This window comes from Lacerta agilis, chromosome 4 (genome assembly GCF_009819535.1).
Source record: "Lacerta agilis isolate rLacAgi1 chromosome 4, rLacAgi1.pri, whole genome shotgun sequence".
Lineage (NCBI taxonomy): Eukaryota > Metazoa > Chordata > Lepidosauria > Squamata > Lacertidae > Lacerta > Lacerta agilis.
In genome coordinates, this window is record NC_046315.1 from 75,881,450 (window position 1) to 75,905,525 (window position 24,076).

At 39.2% G+C, this 24,076-nt stretch overlaps 2 protein-coding genes across 3 annotated transcripts; one reads left to right on the forward strand and one right to left on the reverse strand.

Annotated features, from left to right (window-relative positions):
- The first annotated feature begins 1,165 nt into the window (after nucleotides 1-1,165).
- On the forward strand, nucleotides 1,166-8,054 carry LOC117046019 (F-box only protein 36-like). The gene is made up of 4 exons (XM_033147701.1): nucleotides 1,166-1,594; nucleotides 1,978-2,086; nucleotides 6,905-7,077; nucleotides 7,351-8,054. The coding sequence occupies exons 1-4, from the start codon at nucleotides 1,499-1,501 to the stop codon at nucleotides 7,513-7,515; spliced, it is 543 nt and encodes a 180-aa protein (XP_033003592.1). The 5' UTR covers nucleotides 1,166-1,498; the 3' UTR covers nucleotides 7,516-8,054.
- A 410-nt stretch (nucleotides 8,055-8,464) lies between these two features.
- UPF3A (UPF3A regulator of nonsense mediated mRNA decay) lies at nucleotides 8,465-23,717 on the reverse strand. 2 transcript variants are annotated; one of them, XM_033147699.1, is made up of 10 exons: nucleotides 23,434-23,717; nucleotides 22,181-22,287; nucleotides 20,503-20,609; nucleotides 19,328-19,426; nucleotides 19,094-19,204; nucleotides 16,307-16,362; nucleotides 16,054-16,212; nucleotides 13,181-13,338; nucleotides 12,180-12,474; nucleotides 8,465-10,546 (listed from the first exon to the last, which is right to left on the reverse strand). In XM_033147699.1, the coding sequence occupies exons 1-10, from the start codon at nucleotides 23,614-23,616 to the stop codon at nucleotides 10,373-10,375; spliced, it is 1,449 nt and encodes a 482-aa protein (XP_033003590.1). In that variant the 5' UTR covers nucleotides 23,617-23,717; the 3' UTR covers nucleotides 8,465-10,372. The 2 variants fall into 2 exon arrangements, with proteins under 2 accessions (XP_033003590.1, XP_033003591.1); XM_033147700.1 differs by having other exon boundaries at nucleotides 12,236-12,474; nucleotides 23,434-23,713.
- Nucleotides 23,718-24,076: the final 359 nt, after the last annotated feature.

The following is a 24,076-nucleotide window of genomic DNA, read 5'->3' on the forward strand; positions in this document are numbered from 1 at the left end:
TTCCCCAACCGTGACTCTCCCTAGCTTTCACTGTCCACTAGGATGAATCCTTCATTGGTTATATGGGAGTGTCTCTGGGGTACCTCAGTGCTTTACGTTCTTAAAGTGAAACTCCTGCCACCTTGGGATCTCCCGCCCTGGGTTCCCAAACTGCTGCAGCTTGCCCTTTCGTTCTGGCAACTGCGTGGCACCTTTGGCTTCCCTGCCCAGTCCTCTGTGTGTTAGGTAAATAAGCCACCCGTCCCTTTTACCTCAAGGAAACCTCTCGTGCTTTTCCCCTCAACCACACCTCTAGAGGTACTGACGCACTGCCACAGTCAGCGAACGTTTAAACACTTTTAACTTTATTAAGGTAACTTGAAAACATGGATATCTTGAGTCAGTACTGGTACAAATCTTCTTATATAATTCAGCTCAGTTACAATCTTTCCTGCATCCCGTTAGCAATGGTAAATGACCTTTCCTCCCATTCCCCAAAGCCTAACCTCGCAGTTTCTCTTTCTAAACCTCCACACCCAACTGCCAAACCCCCAACTGCCTTTCCAGGTTGTTCCCCCTCCTTTTAGAATCTCAGGTAGCTCCGCCTCCCAGGGAACACCCACCTAACATGGGAGTGATAGGTTAACCCATGATGAACCAGGCCTTATTCCGCCACACCGCACATGCGCAGTCCATCCGGCCTGGCGCTGCTGCTCCCACGGCGACCAAGCGAGCGGTGGCCTGTGGGGCTGCCCTGTCCGTAAAGCAGCATAAATAAATGACTAATAAACTGAAGTTCACTCAATATAAAATAGAAGTTTTTAATAGGCAGAAGCTACTACGTAGTAATGGTCAGGGGTCCCTTTACCTTTTACTACGTACTAGATGTAGGTTGCCTGCTTGGGTGGGGGCTAAAAGTCACAGCTTGGCCATCAGAAGCTAGCCAGTGAACAAGATGAAAATCTGAGTTTTTGCAGCTGGTTGTTCTAAGGCTGTGTATTTTTGGGATGACGACAACAACTGATGTTCCTTTAACAAAATTCATTGTGTGAATTAGTTGATGATTGCTTGTTTGATTTTGTATGCTCCGTGTTGAAGCCTATAAAAAAAAGATATTTAATTTTTTTTTAAAAAAAAAAAAAAGGAAAGAAAAATAAAAAGTGCTGTGTTCTTCCAAGGTAATTGACCCCCTGGCATCTGTAATACTACTCCTGGAAAGTGGGGAGTGCAAAACATGCTTATGAAACCAGTGGGACTTGAAAAAAACAATGCATGCATAGAATTAGGCTGTGTTTTTTGTTTGTTTTTAATATTATCCTCCTGGTGATACAAATATTGAACACCTGAGTCCTCCTTGGGTAAAGAACCTGAGTTCAGGAATGCAAACACTAGCCAGCCATGTATTTATAGAGCACGTGGAGTGGGCTGAAGTCAAGTCCTTCTTGTATAGAGTCCATAGAAACAACCTTGGGAGTCTGTGATCTCTATTGCAAGCTGAAAGCAAGTAGACAGAGTCAAAATGACTTCCCTGCTGCAGGAGAAACTCTATGAAGCTCACACTCAGGCACCTCCTCCCAGTAAAGACTTCCATCACTTGACCATCACAAAAAATGAGGTAAAAAATAGACAGATTTCTTGCTCTCCCTGGTTGGAATGTGTTTTACTGAAGAAAGCCCAAGAGAGGTGAGAAATCTGCATTTGTTGGATAGCTGATAAAGGCACAGGGTCTCTGCCAGGAAGAAAAAGGTGGGCAACCCCAAGCATGGTTGTTCAGGCAGATCTGCTAGGGAAAAGCAAACAAATGGTGGCAATCCCATCATTGTTTGCTTTTCTTTTTGTAAGCAATGCAATTGATTAATTACTGCACAGATCTAGGTCATGACAAAGTCCTGCATTTTCTGCTTTACTGTATATCTGGACTGACTAGGCTTTTGACAAAATAAAATAGGACATAATAATGCTCAACCTGACTCATTATTTTAAACCTGAATTCTTTAGGTTATCTGGCAGTCCTGGAGGATTACATTTCGACCAGATCGAGAAAGGATTTGCCCAAGAGAAGTGAAGAAACCCCATAAAGATTTTCTCTTGGATGAACCATTACACAGCAAGTATTGAGTGGGCAAAGAAATAATAGAATTTTGATTACCGACCCCTCTGAAGAAAAGGTTGTTGTGCTGTGTCTAATGGCCATATTCCTGCTTTTACAACCTAATCATGTGCACGTTGACTCTGAAATAAACCCCAGTGAATTCAATGGGACTGTCTTATAACAGACTGATCCTATGTATGTTTACTTGGAAGTACATTGCATTGTTGAAGAGGATTTATTCACAATATAGGGTGCATAGGATCACACAACCTTGGGCTGAATATTTGGGCTGCAATCCTAAACATACTTCCATGGGATGAAGTGCTATGAAACTCAGTTTGGGATTACATCTGAGTAAACTTGCTCAGGATTGGAATTCAGGTCTTCATTTTTTAAAAACTTTTCTTATTAATAAACTTTGGCTGTGCAGATGGAACAATCGTAAAAGTGAAACACTGAATTCCATCCACTTACTGGGAGTAAGACCTATTGAATTCAATGGGACTTATTTCTGGGTAGACACAGTTAGGATTGCAGCCTTGGTTGTTTGTGAATCGTCAGTTACCTAAATGCTCCAAGTGCACTAGAAACATAAAGTTAAAGGACCCCTGGCTGGTTAAGTCCAGTTAAACTTGACTATAGGGTGTGGTGCTCATCTTGCTTCAGACCAAGGGAGCCAGTTTTTGTCCACAGACAGCTTTCCGGGTTATGTGGCTCACATGACTAAACCACTTCTGGTGCAACAGGACACTGTGACAGAAGCCAGAGCTCATGGAAATGCTATTTACCTTCCTACTGCAGCGGTACCTATTTATCTACTCGCATTGGTATGCTTTCGAACTGCTAGGTTGGCAGTTTGAAATATAAAGTGAGATCACAGGACTGTAACTGAAAACCTCAGATAATTCCCTAGTAGTCCATTTCATTGTTTTTATATTTGTATTTATATTTTGGATTTTTAATGGGTTTGTTTGTTAAACTCCCTTTACATTCCTTCAGGGGATAGAGAATTGAAACTACAAATTATGTTTTAAGAAGTCAGTCTGAATTTCAGATCAGTATTGGATGGCTAATGTAAATAAACTGGATGGTAAACAATTGAGAATGACTGCATCGGGCTCTCAAAGTAAAATTATTAAAATGCAAGGGGAGACAAATACACAGTGGTTAAACATACTAAGCTGCAGCATCAAAATACTTTTAAACAAGTGAAAAAGGAAGTTAGTACTAAATGTCAAACTTACATGAATACTAAAAAGGGTTATTTTTTTTCTCCAAGTGTGCACTATTGATGGACCAGGTCTATAGAAATTATTGTCTAATATTCCATTCTGTAGGGCAGGGAATATGTAGCCCTTTAGGTGTCATTGGATTCAGATTCTCATCAGCTGCAGCCAACATAGCCAATGGTCTGGGATGATGGGAGTTGTAGTCCAGGAACATATGGAGGGTACCATGTTGGCTACCCCTGATATAGAGGACTTTTTTTATAAAAACACTGCTAATTCCTTGTCACCTACTAAATCACAGTTTAATTATTTCTATTTAGTCAGCAGTTGCATTATTGACAAAAGAGTTTCACTGACAAAGTCCCAAGGAGAATGACATCAAGACCTACAACGCATTGGCTTACTTCCTTGTCTTCCTGTTTCCTGGCAAATAGCATAGTATTGCAGTATGCTGAATAATGTTATCAACCAAGGTCATGCCATGCATTAGAACAGAATGTTTAGTCAGAGAAAAACAGAACACTTTTAGCGGATTTTTAAAATGTAACCCTCAATTTGCAAAAAGAAAAAAAAAAAAAAACTATCAGTAGCCAAAACAAAAAAAAACTATCAGCTATCAGTAGCTGTCAGGTAATGCTTAGGTGTAAACTAGGCATAAACTAGTCTTGCTATAACTGATAATCTCTCCTCACTTATTAGGTCGGTGATGTTGGGGAAGATGAAGTTAGTGAGCGGGGAATTTCTAAAGGAAAAGGAAAATGGGAGGTGTGCCTTAATGGATTAATTGTTAGCTCCACTGCAATCCCCAATATGTAAATCAACTTTAATTTTTATTCAGTGGGAGAAATATGTCTTATAAGATAAAAAGAGCATTAAAAGTCAAATCTCTACATTACTTCTTACAACCACCAGTGACATGTCAGGGCAGGTGTCATGGGGTCTTATGAGCTCTCCGCAAAGAAACGCTGTGGCTCTCGAGGTACATATATACAGGAATTTATTATGTACAAAAGAATACAACGCAGTCCATGATTCACACGTCCTCTCAATCAGTTTCAGATCCCGGAAGTGGTTGCTTCCGCGATCTTTTCCAGCAGATACAGGTGGGTAGCCGTGCTGGTCTGCCATAGTCGAAACAAAATAGAAAATTCTTTCCAGTAGCACTGAGTTTGTTCTTGGTATGAGCTTTCGTGTGCATGCACACTTCTTCAGATACACTAAATAAGGATCTGGTGACTTCTGTTTCAGTGTATCTGAAGAAGTGTGCATGCACACGAAAGCTCATACCAAGAACAAACTCAGTTGGTCTCTAAAGTGCTACTGGAAAGAATTTTCTATTTTGTTTTCCAGCAGAGTAATCTGGGTACAGCAAGACTCCTCTCTCTCTTCCCTGCATTTGGCACTTCTGCGCAGTTGCGGAGAAGGGGCTGCTACCTCCCCTTCCGTCCCAGAACTGCTCAAGTTTGCCTACGCTCTCTAGGGCTGGAGACCCCCTCCACCATCGGGCTTCCCTCCTGCCTGTCTGATGCTCGACTGCTCTGATCTTGCTCCGACTCTCCAGCATCTGAGAGCCCTTGCGCCACCCCACTCGGCTCAATGCTGCTCCCTGGTGGTCCCCAGACATCCTGTCCTCTGCCAGTTGCACGACAGGCTGATGTTGCATGCATAACTCCACCCAAGTTGCTGCAAGCACTCAAAAAGCAACACTTGCAGCAGTGTGTAAAAAGTCAATCCAGGAAATGTTCTGAGTGGCACTAGCCTTGATTGAAAAAAAACACCTGGGGTTGAAAAAAGCCAACTTGTAAACTACGCTACAAAACAGATATAATCAGTGCTTTTTTCTTTAAAAAATGTTTAGGGGTACTCATTATCCTACTCATATCGAAATACTGCCCCTCAATGAGGCCAAACTTAGATTCACAAAATATTTAGGGGTATGCATACTGGTACTCCTGCGTCCCCCCAGAAAAAAGCACTGGATATAACATTGACTTTTGAGTACACAGGTGTGTTAATGGCACTTAACCAGCATAAGCAAACAATCTTGGGGTGGTTACCATTTGATCTCAATAGGGTTTCTGTTGGTTTGTTTTGGCAAGTTAACACTACACCTTTTTTCTTTCGCTTTTGTCACCACTTCTCCCTTTACCAAATGCCCATTGCACATGGCTCTTCCATGACACTTGTAGAATCAGATCTTAACTCTGACTGTTTCCAGAATGTCACTATTTTCAGGAGGGATTCAATCATATACTAGCAAATTAAAGTTAATTTGAAACTTTTGCATAACATACCTGCTTTGTCAGAGGATTGAGTTTTTTTCTGGAAAGGAAAGCATGGGACAACACTTTTTGACCCAATGCCATCCAATCTCCCCGCAAACCAATCAGGATGAAGACTTTAAAACAGGTTGTCTGGAAGTAGCCTTACTTGCATCAGTTGGATGTACTTTAACTGTATGGTACAGATCTCCCCATTTCTCATTTTTTCCATGGAAATACTTGACACTAATGTAATGCAGTGTCAAGTGCCAAGCAGTTAGTACATTTACTCCATAGGGTTAAGTTTAAATTTGTTTTGTCCCCTGTTGCTTTTAAAGACATTCATTCATTCTATAGACTTAGCTGTTTGTTCTGGTTATGTACTTAATGAATAGTGCTAGACCACATGGTGTGGTAGCTATGGAAAAATCCATTTATCATTCCTAATACCTTAAGCACACACAGCAAGCCTTCGTGCCTTTCTAATTAATATAATTATACTTCAAGTCAATTTATATTTGGAACCTAAAAGGCTTCCAGAGTGCAAAGGGCTGCAGTGTGTGTGTGCGCATTGCACTTAAGAACAAGATTTGCTTTAAACATAGTTGGCGAGTGCAAATAATATGCCTTTCAATATGACATGCCTGGGCAATTCAGAATTGCCGGTAGTATTCTACTTAATGATTATCATGGCAGCTTGCCCTTTACTCTGTGCTAAATTGCCTATTCTTAGTATGATAGACTGAATTGCCCTTCTAGTATCAGGCTTTCCACCAACACACAGGACTTCTCCTTATCTGGCTTATGGGTGCTTCCAGACTGTTGCTGTATTCAGGCTTGATTCAATCACATAGAGGCAAATTCAGGCTGCAGAATTAAAGCTGATTTGGCGCTCTTGTGCAAGAAACCCACTTCCCCACAAAAATTGACTTTCTACAAGAAGGAAAGGGAAATGCATTGGAAAGTGTGAGATAACAATTGCTTGATGCAAACTATTTAACTTTACTATAAACAAATCAGAATGAATGCTCAATAAACAGGTCATCTGGAAGTAGCCTAAGTTTCAGTCTTCACAGTCATCGGGTATCAAATTAATTATATTTATTAATAGAACCATACAATCCTGTATATACTCGGAAGTAAACCATGTTGAGTTCAGTGAGCCTTACTTCCAGATAAGTTAGGAAACAGCAGTAGAATGAAGTTTCTCTTTCTTCCTCTTGGTGGTTTTTTTTTTTTTTTTTTGTATGTGCCCTTTCCCATTTAGCTTAGCACAGTGCCTTTCACTTTGGCAGTATTCCTGTTTAAAATCTGTTTGCTTGTATATTTTTTCTTTTACTCAGAACAAATGCAAGGTGTCTTTGGGAAGAAAACGCTAGACTACATTCTCAGCTTATGTCAAGGACACTATGACTTCCTCCATCGAATTCCTGACCATTTGATCATACACATCCTATCATTTCTTAATACAGAGGATATAAGGCAATTGTCACAAACATGTAAAAGGTTTCGGCAGGTAAAAATTCTGATAAATATGTAATGATGCAATCTAAATAATTTTAGTAATATATAGACATGGTTTAAATTGAGCTTTATAGAAGTAGCAAGTACGATCAGTTACCAGTGGCAGTTACCATGTAGAACCAGAATAATATGAGCTTAAGAGTAGACCAAAAGATTTGCAAGTTATGTTGTAGTCTGAAAAGCAAACAAATCTATTTAAAGAAAATGAGAATCTGGCCTACTCACATGTATTATGTATCATATATTGCAAATATTTATCTTTTAGCTATGCAATACTGAAGAATTTTGGGAAAGAAGAGAAAGAGTGCAAGATAAATACACTCTTGATATACAAACTGTCAAGGTTTCAGCTTATAAGAAGCCAACTAATTTCAGACAAAGACCAGGCTTTTTGCCAAGGGTGCAAAGAAGGCAGACCACATTCTTCTGAAATTGATTGCAGATTATCTTGCAAGACTCCTGCATTCCACTTCAGCTAAAATAATCTAGGTACAAAAACTGTCTTCAGAGGCAAGACTTGCTATTACAAAAGTTCACCGAGCTGGTACACAGGAATGAAAAAGCCTGCACCCAGCGATGCATGTAACAATATATAGAAGACAAAGCCGAAGCTACAAAGTGACATCGTAAAATCTTATTCATAATGAAGAACACACAACATAGAATGCATATGCATTTTTGGACAATAAACGCTTCACAGCATCAGTGAGCTTTGGATCACATAAATACTCTTCATGATGGAGAAGCACATGGTGTTTCCCTTTTCAGATGCCTATGCATCTGTGTGTTCTAGAAGTGGCAAGAGCTCGGTACACTAGCAGTAAATGTAGGGCAATGGCTTTTCAAGGTGCGTGTTGTTTACTTCTCAAAAACATGTTAAGATGTTGCAAATAATTCCACAATTTTTCTCAAAATCAGAGAAACAAGTCAGAATCATGTGTATAAATAATAAAAGTAATGTGAGATCCAGCAGGTTCCCTATGTTTCTGCCTTTCTGGGAGAAAGTGCACAATACAGTTTTAATCATATGCTGAAGACACAACTTTATCTTGGCCTTTGACACTTGAGATGTATATTTTTAGGCCCCATCATATAATTGTGAGAGTAATTTGTTTTAAATTCTTTTAAATGTATTTTAAATTGTGACCTGCCCTGAGGCCTTAGGGTGAAGGGCAGTAATACATCAATTTTGTTATTGTTGTTATTAACTTTTGGTCTAGTTTTTCTGGTTTATCATCTGGGAAACAAAAGAATATTTGAAATCGAGTGGAGAGTCAGATTAGTACAGTACTTTCAAAGCTGGTTTGGTATTTTTAATCCATGAATCCTATTTTTTAATTGTTTTTGTATAGTAGTAAAATACATCAGGCGAAGCACTATTCAGATGATCAGATTTCAGTTTAATATTCTAGTCGTTGAAGGTCCAGATGATCCCCTTTATTTACATTACAACAATCAAATGCTGATAGGATGACAGTAAAAAAAGGTTGAGGTCATGATGTAAAAAAGTAGTCAAAAGAAGATCTGTGTTTCAGGTAAACAAAAAGCATATCAGTATTGTCAGAGTGATGCTCTGATCTCAAGGCCTGTGCAGTTGCTTATCGAGGCTACTACGAACAAGAATATATACACAAAAAAATGGATTCTTAACAAGCACAATAAACAGAGGGAACGGTCGTAGCAGTTTATTCCCTCAAACACATTCTATTTCCATAGCTTTTACCTATCGACATAAGTGTTTCCATTGGTGACTTATGTAAAAACATACTATATGAAATATTAACATACAAAACAATGTCACTTATATCACATATTAAAAAGTGGCGAAACCTTTAAATATGCTATTTCATGACAGACACGGCATTAAATATTCAAGCTTTTCTCTGGTTTTAACATACAAAACCTTTTACAAGGCAAAAGCAGCTCGGAAACAAAAGAACACAGACACTTACCTGATGTTCTAGCAAATGAAAGAGCAAATTAGACATTACAACACCAGACCCACGAGTTGCTTCTGGATTCCTATAAAGCAGGATGGGCAGAAAGTGCTGACCCACTCCCTTCCCCCTCTCTCCCTTGAAACTGCTTGCCCAAAGCTGGTTTTCTTCAGATGGGGTTTTGAGTCTGAAAGTAACTCCTGATGGAAGAAAAGCACTTGGAGGCATGAGCAACTGACCCAATGGGCAGAGCTGCCACCCATAAGCTGCTTGCTGGGAGGGAGAAGCAGCTTTTGGCTAGAGGAAGGAAAGCTTTAGCACTCCCATCCCACCTGCACATGCTAGGCTTTAAATCTTCCCACTCTCCTTCATTGGAATTTGGCACAACCCCAAATATAATAGATGGATCATGCTGCCTTTCTGCCTAGTTTACCCCTGAAAACCATTGTAAATGGATTGAGGTACTGAGGCCTGCAGACACTGGACACAAATGTGCAAATTGTGCGTTTAAACCACCCATGATCCTGCAGTTGAGTACTGTCCTGTAATAATCATTTAAACATTATCTTAATTACAAAGGTAATTTGTTGTTTATAGTTCTTTATGTAGCAATGTACTTACTAAACTGGGACTTAACTCCTTACAGGACCAGGCTAATGTACTTGTGTGTTATTCTCCCGACTGATGTGAATACAGTTACACTCTGTATAATGCCTTATTCTCATGGTCTTGTCGTACCGAGACCTGTTAATGCAATTTATAGAACATAAAATGCCTCGGTTAAAACTGATGGAAATGCATGCTTTAACGAATTCCCCTAGAGTGGAACAGTGGAACATTTCAAAAAAGTTTTATGCAAAACACAAACCTCAAAATATGCTTGGTACTATCAGAAGCTTCAAAATTCTGAATTCTACTGTAATATTCAATAACATTGTGTCATAAATACCCTTCCCACTTCTCAAGCCACAGTATGCCCTATGCCTACGTAAGCCATCACTCCATTATGTTTAGAGGCACGTATTTTCATAACATGTCAGTGATAATGGCAATGAAATCCACCTGAAGAACAGCTTTTAAAATTCATGCTATTACTATCATAACATACCATCAAATATGTATCTATATGCATGGGGATGAAAAATGCCTTCACATGCATATAGCTGGAAACAGAGTAAGTGCACAGTGATGATATTCTCTTGTAACATTTAGGTAATGTTGCCTGTGGCCTAAACTTCTACTAGAAAACTATAAAAAAAGTTTTCTTGGTAATGGTGGGCCAATTCCGAGAACATATAGTATTTTGCGGGACACTAAATCTTAAATGCTGAAGTTTCTGTCCACGTTGTTTTATTCTGCCTCTTCACTCTTCTCAGAACCACCTCCAGGTGAATTGTCTGCTTCATACTTTCTATCATAAGCTTCTTCTGAAGACTTTTCAGTGCAGTCATAGGACCTACTTGTAGACCCCGTATGTGTTCGAATGCGAACTCCTGGCTGGTATAGTTGCATGGCTGGCCGATCCTGTGCAGAAAATAAGAAGAAAGGGGATTAAGGCTTGGAGAAAATAATTTATTATCCACACAGGAGATCTCAAAATGTCTTAACTGTTCTGCGAAAGAGGATTTTTTTGACAAACTGATTTAACAACAAATGGGAAAACTAGGTTATAAATATCTGGCGCTTATTACCTCACTTTTAGTCCCTGAGAGCCAAGTACTTTAAGCAAATTAAAAGAATACTGGACAAATTCTGATTGCTGTTTTGGGAGGAAAGTGATGCTTAAGAACACAGTACCAAAGATGAAAAATTTCATAACTCACTATCGAAATTTTAATCCGTTATAACAATTAGAAGAAATTTGGCTGCAATCAAATATGGACACAAACAGTTTCAAACATGAAGACAGTCCACAGTTTCCAAGGTATAGAGGTAGCCTAATATCTTAATAGCTAACCTATCAAAGTAGAGCTTGATTTAATAATCTGGCTAGCCAGTAAGGGCTTAACCATAACTTCTTGTTGACACAAACTCTCCCAGCTCACTAAGCCCTATTACCTCTTCTGCTTTAACACCTTCTCTTCCAAGTCTTCCTCCTCTTTTCCCACTGCCACTCATCGTTGTGCCACAACCACTCCCCAGGCTCTCAGCCTTCTTCCCTTGGTGATTCCCTAGCTGGTTCCTCCCACCATTCCTCTGTCGCCAACCAGTGAATGACGAGGCCTTACAGTAGCGTAAGACCAAAGCTGCAATTCTGAACAAACCTAGAAGTGAGTGGGACTTGATTTTCAGTAAACCTGTTTAGAATCATGCTGCACATCCCTGATAAATTGTAGTTAACAGCACAATCTCAACCATGTCTACTCAGAAGTATGTCCTGAGGAATTAAATGTGGCTCACTTCCAGGTAAGTGGAGTTGGGATTCCAAATGACAAGCAGCATTGCTGGGTTATCTAATGCACAAACCTGGAGGTGATTGTTCCAGTTTGTGAACATTCTTTGTAACCTGAACTTCCTCCACGGTTCTGTGGCTTCCGATTGGCTGCAGGAGCTTCTTGCTGTCAATTGAAAGCCGTGCCTTGGTACTTGAACATTTTGGAAGTTGAACGGACTTCTGGAACGGATTCTGTTCAACTTCCGAGGTACTGGTGTATTAGTTTCTGCTTCTTTTTAAAGATAACTATATACTCAACTGAAGTAATGATCATGGTTTCCACCTCCCATTATTCAACTGGTAGCAATGTTACTTCAACTTGGATCATTTGGGCTATTGATTCCCTTAGCAGTAATACAGTAGGTCCAAACAAAAGGGCACAATATTTTTGAGTGATTAGATGAGTATAGATTATCAGGGAGAGCATAAGTATTCTGACGTGTTTATTAAAACAGATAAACATTTTTTAAAACAACCCAGATTCTAAGAACTGTGCTTCATACAAGCATGCATTTTAAAAATGCAAACACAGACCTCATTAGCAGCAAAGACAGATTCCAATACCTATCACTTTAACCGCTTTTGCTGAATTAAAAAATGGAGGTTTTCATTTTAGTGAAAATCAAATGTTTAAAAAGTTCATGCTGAGATGTCAAAAGCAAATCTTGTATGACCTTGAAGTAATTTTACTAATGAAAGATTATCCTAAATGAATAAAAGAACCTTATTTCTTATGCGCTCCTTTTTGGATGCCATGTCATCACACTTGTCCTCTTTACCCAGTTTGTCTACTGTGTCCACAGTGAAGCTGTAGTTGTAGTTCACTTTCTTCCCTCGATCTTGGCTGTATCCTTTTCCCCACTTCACCTCATCTTCATTCCTTCTCACAAACTTGTCAAATTCATAGTGACTTCTGTGCTTTCGGCTATCATCGAGTCGATACCTTTGCCTCTCAGGTTCTTTTTCACGAAATCTTCTCTCTGAATCTCTTTGCTCTTTATCGCTATCATTTTGAGACCTGTGTTGTTTAAAAAAAATGAAAAATCCAAACATAAAAAATAAACTACTTAAAACTCAGGTAACAAGGCATATGATGCCTAAACAAAGCTCCCAGTTTATTTAGTGGTGTTGGAGTAAGGGCCAGCTATGCCAACAGTGCAATACTAAGTCTATTCAAATATAAGTCCCATTAACTTCAATAGGGCTTACTCCTAGATAAGTAGGTATTTACTTCTGAGTATGCACAGGATTGTGCTACATATCTTGTTTACAATTATTAAAGTAAAAAAGGAGGGGTTTTGGGAATTCAATAATTTTGTATAAGGTAAAGACTTACAAATCCTAGGAGTCCCAGAATGTCAAGAGTTGGTTACTCCTTTTTTTCTATAACTTGCCTAGCTTTGGATGCCAAATGTTGGTTATTTATTTGATTGATTGATATAATGACCTTCATCCTAAAATCGGGGGGGGGGGGGGTGTTACAGAATAATTTCAGCTCCCGGCAGTGTGATATGAGCATGTTGGATGACAGAGGAAAAACTTCATAAAGCATGAATTAAGGTTTGTTTGTTTCCCATAATTAAGACTATTAATATAGTTTATTGGATTCAGATGACAAGCTGTTGTTACTTTTGGAAAAACACAGAGGTTTGAAGTCAAAGGCATGTACCAATATAAACTGCCTTGAGGATGCAACTCTATCTTCAAGGTAAAGCACTACTTACTTTTCCTTAAGTTCCTTCAGCGAACCTTCCAGGGGCTTAGATTTTATACTCCCATGCCCAGGTGATTTCTCCCATTTACTCTCGTCTATGTCAGCTTTTTCTTTTTCTCTGTGCTTTTCTGTGGCTTGCTCATCGCCTTTCTCAGGTTTCTTAAGAAGCTAATAAATATTTTTGTAAAATATATGACTATTATAAACGTGTTTTCTACATCTTTACAAATATTAACATATTACATAATACACTGGCATGCAGGCAAATCCACTTATAGCATACTTGTTTGATGTGTCCTTAGCCCTACTCCCAAAAACCCCACTCATATGACATCAGCTTTCAAAACCAATTAAAAAAGATGTTATCACGATGCAGCGACAATTAAGCATTTAAACAAGTATGCCTAATTTCAGTGAATTAACCACAGTCCAAGGTATCGCCCGCTGAAATAAACTACATTTTATAACTGCTTAGCACTGATGAAAGAATCTAGAGTTTCCACATTCTTGATGCAAGGCAGTTCTGCTGTGGGTCTGAAATATACAGAAACCCTCAAGAAGAAATGTCGTATCTAGACCTAATAACTGAACTGTAAAAGTTACCAGTGTCTCTTAATACAAATTCAGCTAAATATATAAATAAATTATAGATATGGAAACTGATTGACAAAGCATTAACTCCCTCTAATGTTCTGGCATTTTCTGTTCAAACATGCTCTTCAAATATATTGCATTGTTTAACTATAATAGTATATGGTTAATGTTTAGAATGCAATGAATACACCATAAATGTATGATATTGTGTGTGTATACATATGTACGTATGTGGAAAGATATCCCTCTGCTTTTAAATGGGCACAATTCATTCTGCCAGAGATGGGATGCTCTGTCCCCTGGACTTTTTCTAAAGAAACTCAAGAGGGATCCACAATTATTACCACATGTATTAATTCATGCAAGGATATATTTTATTAAGTCCCTGATTTTTATTTGCCTTTTTATATGCTGACACTGATCCTAATGTAAGATAATCTAAGGAAGTTCACAGTAGGAGTTTCACATTTCCCCTATAACCTCTGAAAAGCCTCTCTGGAGACCCAGGGGCCCTCCTGAACAATGTATGATGGCACCCAGGAGCTGCTAGGTGGAGGAGGGAATTGAAAACTTTTCATTTGTGAGCTTCCTTAAATTGATGTATCTTTTGATCCAAGCCTAATTTTGGGTAATTCCACCATCCCACACGGGCGTACCCAGGATCAAAACGGGGGGTGGGGGCAAGCCATGGTCGTTCAGGCTGTGACATTTCAGCACAGAAAAGGCGAATGAAACCAAAATTTTAAGAAAATTATATATAATTATAGCAGTGCTTTATTATGGTAGTTATTACAATTATTTGCTTGAAAAAAATTAATTTTTATTCTAGTTACATGTCTTATACTAATATCATTTTTTCTTGGGTTTGAAGAAAACTTGTTCAAAACTTTCATTTCAATCCAGTTATGATTTTCCTTGAAGAATTTCCGATGGACGCTCATCAAACACAACCCAGTCAGTCTGTCCTCTCCCACTGAACATCTGAGCCAGGTCTTTACCCTTCGAAGGGCAGTGTTTTTCAACCACTGTTCCGCGGCACACTAGTGTGCCGCGAGATGTTGCCTGGTGTGCCGTGGGAAAATTACTTTATGTATAGTCAATATAGGCACAGAGTTAAATTTTTTAACATTTTCTAATGGTGGTGTGCCTCGTGATTTTTTTCATGAAACAAGTGTGCCTTTGCCCAAAAAAGGTTGAAAAACACTGTCGAAGGGTACTGAAAGATCGTTCAACAGTAGCCGTGGTGGATGGGAAAGCACTTAAAATACTGATCAACTAGCGGCGGGCAGCTCAGTTTATATAGTGATGTGGAACTCACAAGGCCCCTCTAGAAGATTCCCTCTTCTCTCTGCTAGAGCCCTCTAGAGACCTCTCACTCCCTTGAATCCCACTGGCTGGCTGACATAGATTCCTCTACCAGTCGCTAGGTGGCTCTAGATACTTCTCGGTTTTTACACCATTTCAGTGTGGTAAACAACTGATTATTCGCCTTCACCCTACCTAATTTTGTTTCGTTTCATCACTTTATAACCATTTAATTTTTTTTGCTGGGGGGGGGCAGCTGCCACCCCGCCCCTCGCTGGGTACGCCCATGCCATCCCACATCACCCCCTCCCTTGCTCAAAAGGTTTGGGGGCAGGGACTCAGGCAGTTGTAGGGATAAAAAGAGAGGTGGAAAACTTCATTCTATAACTTCTTTAAGTTAACTTATCTTGGAATTCAAATCACTGTTGTGATGTTTCTCTGTTCTGTATATTAGTGGGGGGAAATAGCTTTAAAATAATAATAATAAAGATCTGATTATTAGTTTTGCAACATAAAATTTAATTCTGCTTTTACTTTCATGATTTCCAGAATTTGAAACCATATTTTACTGACACAGATAACTGCCAATGACAATGGTTCAGTTTAAGAACTTCAAAATGGTAACTACTTTCTTGAGTTAGGAGTGGGAAATTTACACATCTACTTTGCAATGCAAGACATAAGCCTAATGCAAGACTCAAGAAGTCAGATTCTACAAGTGCTCAGATAGGTTTGGTCCGCTACAAAAAAAAAACCCCTCAAATTAAAAATTCTGTAATAGGGAATCTAAATACTTGGCTGAACTCAGTGACTTAAATATACTTCCTGTGTTCCTAATGCTATAGTCCTAAGCTAGTGACATGGAAGCACTGAAATCAATGAGACTTCTTCCACATGCACGCATTTAGGGTAAGGATACACATCAAGCTAACCTACTGTAACTCTGGTACATCTGAAAGATAGGAGATAGCAGGAAAATAATACCTTGATCCTTATTTCTTTTTCAGCCATTTTCTTTTGCTTTTCAGCTTCTTTTCTTTTACGCCTTTCTTCCTCTCTGCGCTTCCGCTTCTCATCTTCCCTTAGGCGTTTCTTTTCTGATTCTCTTCTCCTTCGTTCTTCCCTTTTCTCTTCTCGGATTCTCTAAAACATTATAAATGTTTAATGTAGATTTGTAGAAATATTTAAAAGAACTTAAAGCACAAAGTTTAGGGCTTAGTCCAAAACACAAACATACCTGTTTTTCTAATTTTCTATTTTTAATATATTCCAAAAGTGGTGTTGTTCTTCTAGCTAAAACACAAAAAGTGATATAGTATCTCGTTTCTAATACGTAAGATTGATTATAAATGAGATTTTTTTTGTCATTCAAGCTTTAAAAATGTAATTACTATATGACAATGAATATGATTTCATAATGGCCATATAGAAAGTCCCTGTTACTCTGTTACATAAAAACCACTCATTTCTTATCATAATAGTTTAGAAAATCAGTAAAATTAGACAAGTATCTGAGATTATGTGATGTCTATATCATATTTTATTTTTCTTTTTAAAAAAATTTATGGATGCAACCATTTAAAGGAGGAAAAAACTGTGCTGCACAATACTGTTGTACCATCTTCTACCTGACTGGTTGGCGTTTTGATTGTATGCCGTGGTCTTAAATTAGCCTTGAAAAGTTTGCCATTAATGAAATACACATTTGTGTAAAATTCTTCCTACAGATTTGTGCAAAAGTAGCATCTAGTTAATGGTTAAACTCCTGAAAACAGTGGGGGAAAGATTTACCTGTGTACACAATCATAATTTTAATCTTGATCAAACAATGATAGAAATGAGTGGCAAAAGCATTGGAAAATCAATCTGCACACTTTTTTCTGATTAAGTGTAATGTAAAATTTAGCTTCTGGTGGTGCCTATACTGATTCCTGTACGTTTTCACTGTAGACACAGCAGGTCAGTTGCAGGTAAAATCAATAATAATTTCTAAAGTGCTCAAAACGCTTCTCATATATTTTCTCTACAATCCTTATGACAGGTGGATTAGGGAGAACTGATTCTGACCTGAGGGCCAGATTGTTCTCTCCGCACCCATAGTGGGCCAGGTTTGACAGGTAGGTAGGACAGTCCACCTGTCAATCACCCGATGATACAATGATGATACAATAATGATACAGTGCCAACACAGGTCTCGCAGAGCGCTTTTTATGAGACTTGGCAACACCCAACAATCAGCTTCAAACCTCCTTTCAGCTGAGCACGATCATCTGCCCCACATCTGACATTGCATATGACAGCTGTTGGGATGGTGCCTATGCTTTGGCTGAAATGGCTTCGTGGACTAAATGGGGAGGCCTGGCGAGCCTAAATAATCTATATAAATAAACAGACCCACAGACAGAAGGTTCCCTACACCAACCCTGTAAGGCAGTCTGTTATAATAAACATTATAGATCTGGAGCCGAGAGATAATGGTCTAATGGGAGCCAGTGAATCCACAACTGGCTAAAGATTTGAATCACGTATGTCAAGCATACCTTGTGCTCTTAACTACCAGCTTATACCAGCACACATATTTAATGCTGTTTTGAACCATAGTTAATTATCTGTATAGGTAAGTCCTTAAATGTATGCATTTTGGATTAAGATATAAGTTTGTGTAAATGGATATCAAAACTACTACTCCACCTCAAGTCCTATAAACATCCAACTCATACATTATTGGAGCAGCATGGAAAGCAGTTCCACATTATCAGATCACCCACATTGGTTTGTTCAATGGTATGGTTCTTTGGCAGACATAAACTGTTCAGCAACCTAATGATAAGTAAAACTGTCAGTTCAGCTGACCCACGTTCCCTTTTTACAGGTGTTATTAATGTAATACAGGACTGGATAATGGGTTGGGGGGAACTGTGGCTCTCCATATATTGTTGGAATACAACTCTCATCATCCTTGAACATGCTGTCTGGGTCTTATGGGAGTAGGAGTCACATTATTCACAAATCTGTCCTCTCTTATATACATAATTAGGACTGAGATGTAATGGAAATGCCTTGTTATCTCTTTTATTGCACTACATGTTATTTAGATATTTTCCACACTCCATTTTATTAACCATCTGATTATAGAATTAGGATTTCTTCCACAATTTTGGTAAAATAAGATTACAGTACGTATTGAAGATTATAAATACCCACAGAAATGGTATGTATAATGTTTTTAATAATTAGGGAAGTTACTAATAACAAGCCAGGAGTTTCATCATCAGCATTCAATATTGAATGCTTATTAACTGCTGAATCTATATAAAGTAGTAGTTACTGTGTTGTTAAATGAAATATTTTACCATGCTGGTAGCATTTTGACCCCCTCTCCAATTCCAGACCTTGAGTTTGCAAAGAGTTTGTTTTTGTCTCATTTGCTTTAATTGGGATCAAACTCCAATGCAAATCCCTTTAAGTGAAACTTTCAATTTTAAAATTAGCATAATGGAAGACAGGGCTGAAACAATAGAGCAACCTCTTCTTTATTGTACAATAATCTCTTGATTATAGGAGAAGTGGCACAGGTTGGGGAAAAGTTTTGTGTATTTCTAATAGCCAACTGGTGCCTTTTATGATCTCAAATAAGTATCAGTGTTATAGAGGCCAGTGTAACACACAAAACTTGCATTACACACAATGAGTTATGAAATTAAGGAGTTTTAGGTTTAAAACCTTTTACATTTATACCCCTAGCCCACCAACAGTTCATGATCATAAAATACCACTAACAATATCTCACAAACCAGTACAGGCCTGCAGCAGAATGCTAGTTTTCCAAATCTGTTGTTCAGCTAATGTTTGAAAATAAACAGGGGATGTTCTTTTTATTAAGAACTTCTGAAATGGTGCTAGAGATAACCATAATTTAATGAATGTAACCTCAAGAGTGCTAACGTGGGACTAATAAAAACTAATAAAATATGATCATATTATTCAGAAGCATTCACTAATGGAGGAGATCAGCTTAACAGACCAATGAGTTCTCTTGTTTTTGCCTCAATCTCTCCCAACAGAGTCTCAGGGTTAGCACATATTTTTTCTTCTTCTGCACAATAACTTTCTAAAAATTTTCTGTATTCTGGATCTATGAAAGAAAAAAAACCATTGAAAAGAAAGTTAAGTGTTGCATGTCAAATATATTACATGAGAAATTATCCATTAAGTGCAGTAAATCAGGAAAATGTTTTCACCGTGAAAATGAGCTTACCATCTTCTATGCTTCCAGCTTTTGCATCTTTCTTCTTCAGCTTCTTTTTAGAAATCTTTTGGAATGGTGCAAATTCAACAACAGCTGGATATTCTAAACCTTGAAAGAACCACACATTGGCTGAATGACTAAAGGTAAATAATATGCACATTTTGAGACAGAGAGGAACTTACTCCCAGGTCCTCGAGTATAAAAACCTGAAATTTTATTTTTCACTGACTTCGTTTATGACAAACTGCCTTGATCCAGAAGAAAAAAACTGTAGGCAAATACAAGCACAGATAATGCCAATGCATACAGATATGTGTTGGGTTGGTCACATCTGCATCACAATGTTTATTGAAACTTCACTACTCTAGCTAGATACATCTCCTAGTGGAAATGTAAATCTCAATCCATGGTCACTAGTATGCTTATAAGTAGAGGTGGACTGGAGACAATTTAAACGGCACAAAAACCTTTTCATTTTTATTTCTTTAAACCTGGCAAAAATATGTAACATAGCTCAAAATAATTAATATATCAACAAAGATGCCAATACTGAATGATCAAAACATTTAGATAATGTATGGTATGGTTATACTTCATTTTAAAGTGATTTATTCAGTCTCTTGTAATTCATAGGATAGAATTCCTACTTAAGGGTGAGGGATACATCATGTATAAATTGATAAAATATATCAATAGCAGTTCACTACATAGACATTAACCTTATCTGAAAACTTCAACTGATTTCAAAGTACAACCTTGTCTTTCTCAATCACAGACCTATCAAGATAATTTCCAGCTATATATACAAGGGTCCCATCACTGGAAATGAATGTGCATAAAAGAATGGCTTTGGGTAGGATTCCTGCTACTGAGAGAACCTTGAATGATAACCAGCAAGGCCCCATCTAACTTTGTGCTCTTCTGAGTTTACCATAATGAAACGTAATGCAACATTTTAGAAGTCAAGAAAGAATTCTCTGAAACCTTGACAACAGCATACACAAACATGATTTCTAAAACATGGTACACCTTTGGCAAGTCTGAACTTTGGAAATATTGGCCTAGCTTTTCTTTCATTACATGGCAAGATTAGCTATTGTTTAAGAAACACAAGCCATCTACCCTTTGAGCATGTAGAACTAATGTGGGTCTTAGATTTCTGGCCATAATAAGGAATGGGTTACCTTTACTGTCTATGAAGACATAGCCATCAAAGCGATCTCTAAAAAGAAGGATGTCATCAGGATTTCTAAAATTAATATATGCTCTTGAGTAGAGATGAGGATAAAGACTGAAACAAAAGTGAATGTTTTGTTAGTTATGTTTATCTTCTAAAAGGAAGAAAGCTAAAAGTATAAATTACATTAATTCTATTAATATTGATGTTTATCCACATTAGATTGGCATTTCAAAGTAGGCATGCTTTATATTCCTCCACATCAAATGAAATTGTTGTTGTTATTTTTATACAGCCCTTCATTCACAGATTTCAGAGCAGTTCACAACAATGAAATAGTGATAATTACAATCAAAAATCATAATGAAATAGAAATTTCTTAGCTAACAAACTCTTAAAAGCCATGAGACGCTTTGTTACATGCACAGACTAAGGTGTGGAATGTTTGGAGCCTAAGTTCAGTAAGTATAACTCTCCACTCAGTGTCTAAGACTGTTGAGTTCAACCAGCCCATCTTTTAGTCACTGTCCACCTGCATCTCACCTTCACCTTCAAGGATACAGTGTTTTCTAGGCTACAGTGAATCCACTCATCCTTTGGCTGAGAGTAGTCTGAGTACAAAGGGCCTGAGGAACCATGGATGCTGTAAGATCCAACATGGGAGGGCTTCAACTGAAAGATAATGGAATGGTTTCATTGCAACGTGCCTAGAAGAGCAGTGCAGCAGACACGGAAGCATGGTAGGGAAGGATATTTCTAATGAATCCTCTCTGCACCTTGCTTTCCATGAATGCAGGGTATAGGATAGTAGCCATAGACTCCATAGCAAAATCAAACAAGACCAAATGATGTGTCTGGATCAGAACTTCTATTTCGTGCCAGCGCTGTTTTGGTGTCTATAATTTGGGTTTCCAATATATCCCAAAATGACATAACAAAAGCTACTGAGATCCCACTTTCAGCAGGGATTACATGACCAGGCCACTGCAATTCTACAATCATGTAACTTAAAAGCCTCATATCCGTACAAAATTTGCAAATATTGGCAGTGTTTCTAAGTTTTGCTCTTTCTCATAGCTTAAACATTTTGTTCTATCTGGTCACAGCCTAGAGAAGAAAAATAAGAGATGATAACTCACAGAACATGAGCTCTGAGAGGAAGGTAAAAGAAGAACCATCCAAGCTTTAGAGCTCTTATCACCTGTTCAAGAAAATACTAGTCGAGCTAGGACGACCCCTGCTTTCTCAGAGGCTTTGTAAGGACTTGTATAGCCTGAGGGGAGGTGAACACATATGAACTAGCCCTAAATGTCTTTAAACACACAAGTAGCTAGAGTGTGGCTCCAATAAGCACAATATATAAAGTAGATTTTTAGAGAATCTTTCATCATATTCTCAAAGGTCAGTGTGTCACATCCAGACTAATGGGAAGAAATCCATGATGTCACAGGCATACATCATGGTAGATAACAACAATAAGGCAGCTGCATTTCACACACATTCAAATCTTTAAAATGCTTTAATATTATATATGTCATTACCGTGCAACAAAATGTATTCATAATTCTGCTTGTTTTTAAAAGTGTAATATAGAAGAATATGGATGCTGTTGGTATTAATGGCATGGTGCAAGCACGATTAAGATGCCTCCCTTTTTTAATAGAGACAATTGACTATGTTCTCACCTGGGATCAGAGGTACAAAATTCAAAATAATCGTGAGCAGGAAGTGGATGGAGCTGTTCCTCCAGCTGCTCCTTGGTAAAGCTAGGAGGTAGCCGCCGTATAACTACCTAGAAAGCATCACATGTAAAAGCGAGGACAATCATTCAGGAGTATTCATCTCATTATTTTTATTCCGTGTTTGGATAAATAAACACCTCCCATTAGTATTACTCAGAATTGCAACCAATTTCTTAGAAGACAAAATGATTCTAGTCCCCCAGGTCTGGCCTCAACACATGTATTCCTGTTATGGAATTCTACTCAATAGTGATCCAGAGCAGAACTCCAATGTATAGTTAGCAGAGTAAAAACTTAAACAAATGAGCATAATGGTCTGCCAATCCTGAATGTATTGGATTTGTAACCATTATGCTCATTTGGCTTTAGTAACAGTAAAGCTCTGTTGGATGAAATGTTAATTGCCTCTGGTCAACTCTCACAATTCCTGGCATGATGCATTACGTTTACATCCCACCTTTTCCTCCAAGGAGCTCAAGGTGGCATACCAGCTCCCCTTCCTCCCTACAGCAACCATGTGAGGTAGGTTAGGGTTAAATTCCTTGGCCCAGTGGGGATTTGAATCCCAACCGCCCATCACTCTAACCACTACACTGCACACACTTTTTTAACAATGACTTGGAATCCCCTTTCGATAGTGAATGGGGTGGGTAATGGAGGCTAAGATATCGCCTGCCTCTTTAACCAAATGCGGAGGAGTGTCTGAAGCAGGTCATAGCTTGTCCAAGGTGACAAAGGTGGTCTGTGCCTTGTGGAAAGCCCTCCCATCAGATGTCAAGGATATAAACAACTATCTGACTTTTAAGAGACATCTGAAGGCAGCCCTGTTTAGGGAAGTTTTTAATGTCTGATGTTTTCTTGTATTTTCTTGTATTTTTAGTATTTTGTTGGAAGCTGCCCAGATTGACTGTGGAAATGCAGCCATATGGGAGGGGTATAAATAAATTATTATTAACCAAGGTCCTGAGTCCCCTCGGCTAAAAATCTGGGCCAGCAGGTGGATGAGAGCGCATGCGTTTTTACCTGTCCGCCGGCCCTTCTTTCCCTCAGCGTTGCTCACCTTGGTGCGCGCGCACATACACACACAAGGCGCAGCTACTGCCCCGCCCTCTCTCTCGCGCTGTCCCTGGTGCTGGAAGGGAGCCCCGCCCACCTATTCCGCCCCGCCCCTCCCCCCCTTCCCAACAGCTTCTCACTTTACTCAGAGCCGCTCTTTTCTCCTCCCGCTGCGGTTTACCCGGCAGCGGCGGCAGGCTGGATGGCGGTGGTGGCAGCGGGGGCGGCGGCAGGGGCGGAGGAGGAGGGGGCGGCGGCTCCGGGGACGTCGGAGGGGTCTCTAGTACCCGACGCGGGGATTCCCGCTGAAGCGGAGCCTCCATGGGGAGCAAATTGGCGGCCTCTCACAAAGCCCTCCGCCGGCCGTCAGCGACGGTTTCTCTAGCGCGCATCAGCGCCGGTCCGACCTCTCTCAGCGTCCTCATCCTCCCCCACCCTCCAGTCAGCCAACCGCCAACACTTGCCGGGAAGCCTCGCGAGAGCCAGACCCCTCGTTCCTCGGGAAAGTCTCGCGAGAGGTGAGAGGAACGGGTCGACAACCTATAAGCGTCTTCGGAATCTCCCTCCGTTTCCGCCCCGCCCACGACTGCATTTCAAAGATGCGACTACCACCTGTGCATCTATTCGGCCTCTCTTTCATGCGCGCAGGCGGGGCGGGGCGGGGTTTAGAGCACAAGGGACTATTGTCCCGTTTTGATTAGAATAATCGAGGATCTTTGGCTTATATCTTTTTAAATTATTGGCTTGCGGTAGGGTTTTTGTTGCTCTTGATTTTATTATGTA

Coding starts and splice junctions, on each gene's coding strand:
- LOC117046019 (XM_033147701.1), top strand. CDS start 1,499: ATGACTTCCCTGCTGCAGGAGAAACTCTATGAAGCTCACACTCAGGCA. Junction 1,595..1,977: donor TGACCATCACAAAAAATGAG/GTAAAAAATAGA, acceptor TGAATTCTTTAG/GTTATCTGGCAGTCCTGGAG. Junction 7,078..7,350: donor CATGTAAAAGGTTTCGGCAG/GTAAAAATTCTG, acceptor TTTATCTTTTAG/CTATGCAATACTGAAGAATT.
- UPF3A (XM_033147699.1), bottom strand. CDS start 23,616: ATGGAGGCTCCGCTTCAGCGGGAATCCCCGCGTCGGGTACTAGAGACC. Junction 22,288..23,433: donor AAAGAGCGGCTCTGAGTAAA/GTGAGAAGCTGT, acceptor GATGCTTTCTAG/GTAGTTATACGGCGGCTACC. Junction 19,427..20,502: donor TGTCTTCATAGACAGTAAAG/GTAACCCATTCC, acceptor GGTTCTTTCAAG/GTTTAGAATATCCAGCTGTT.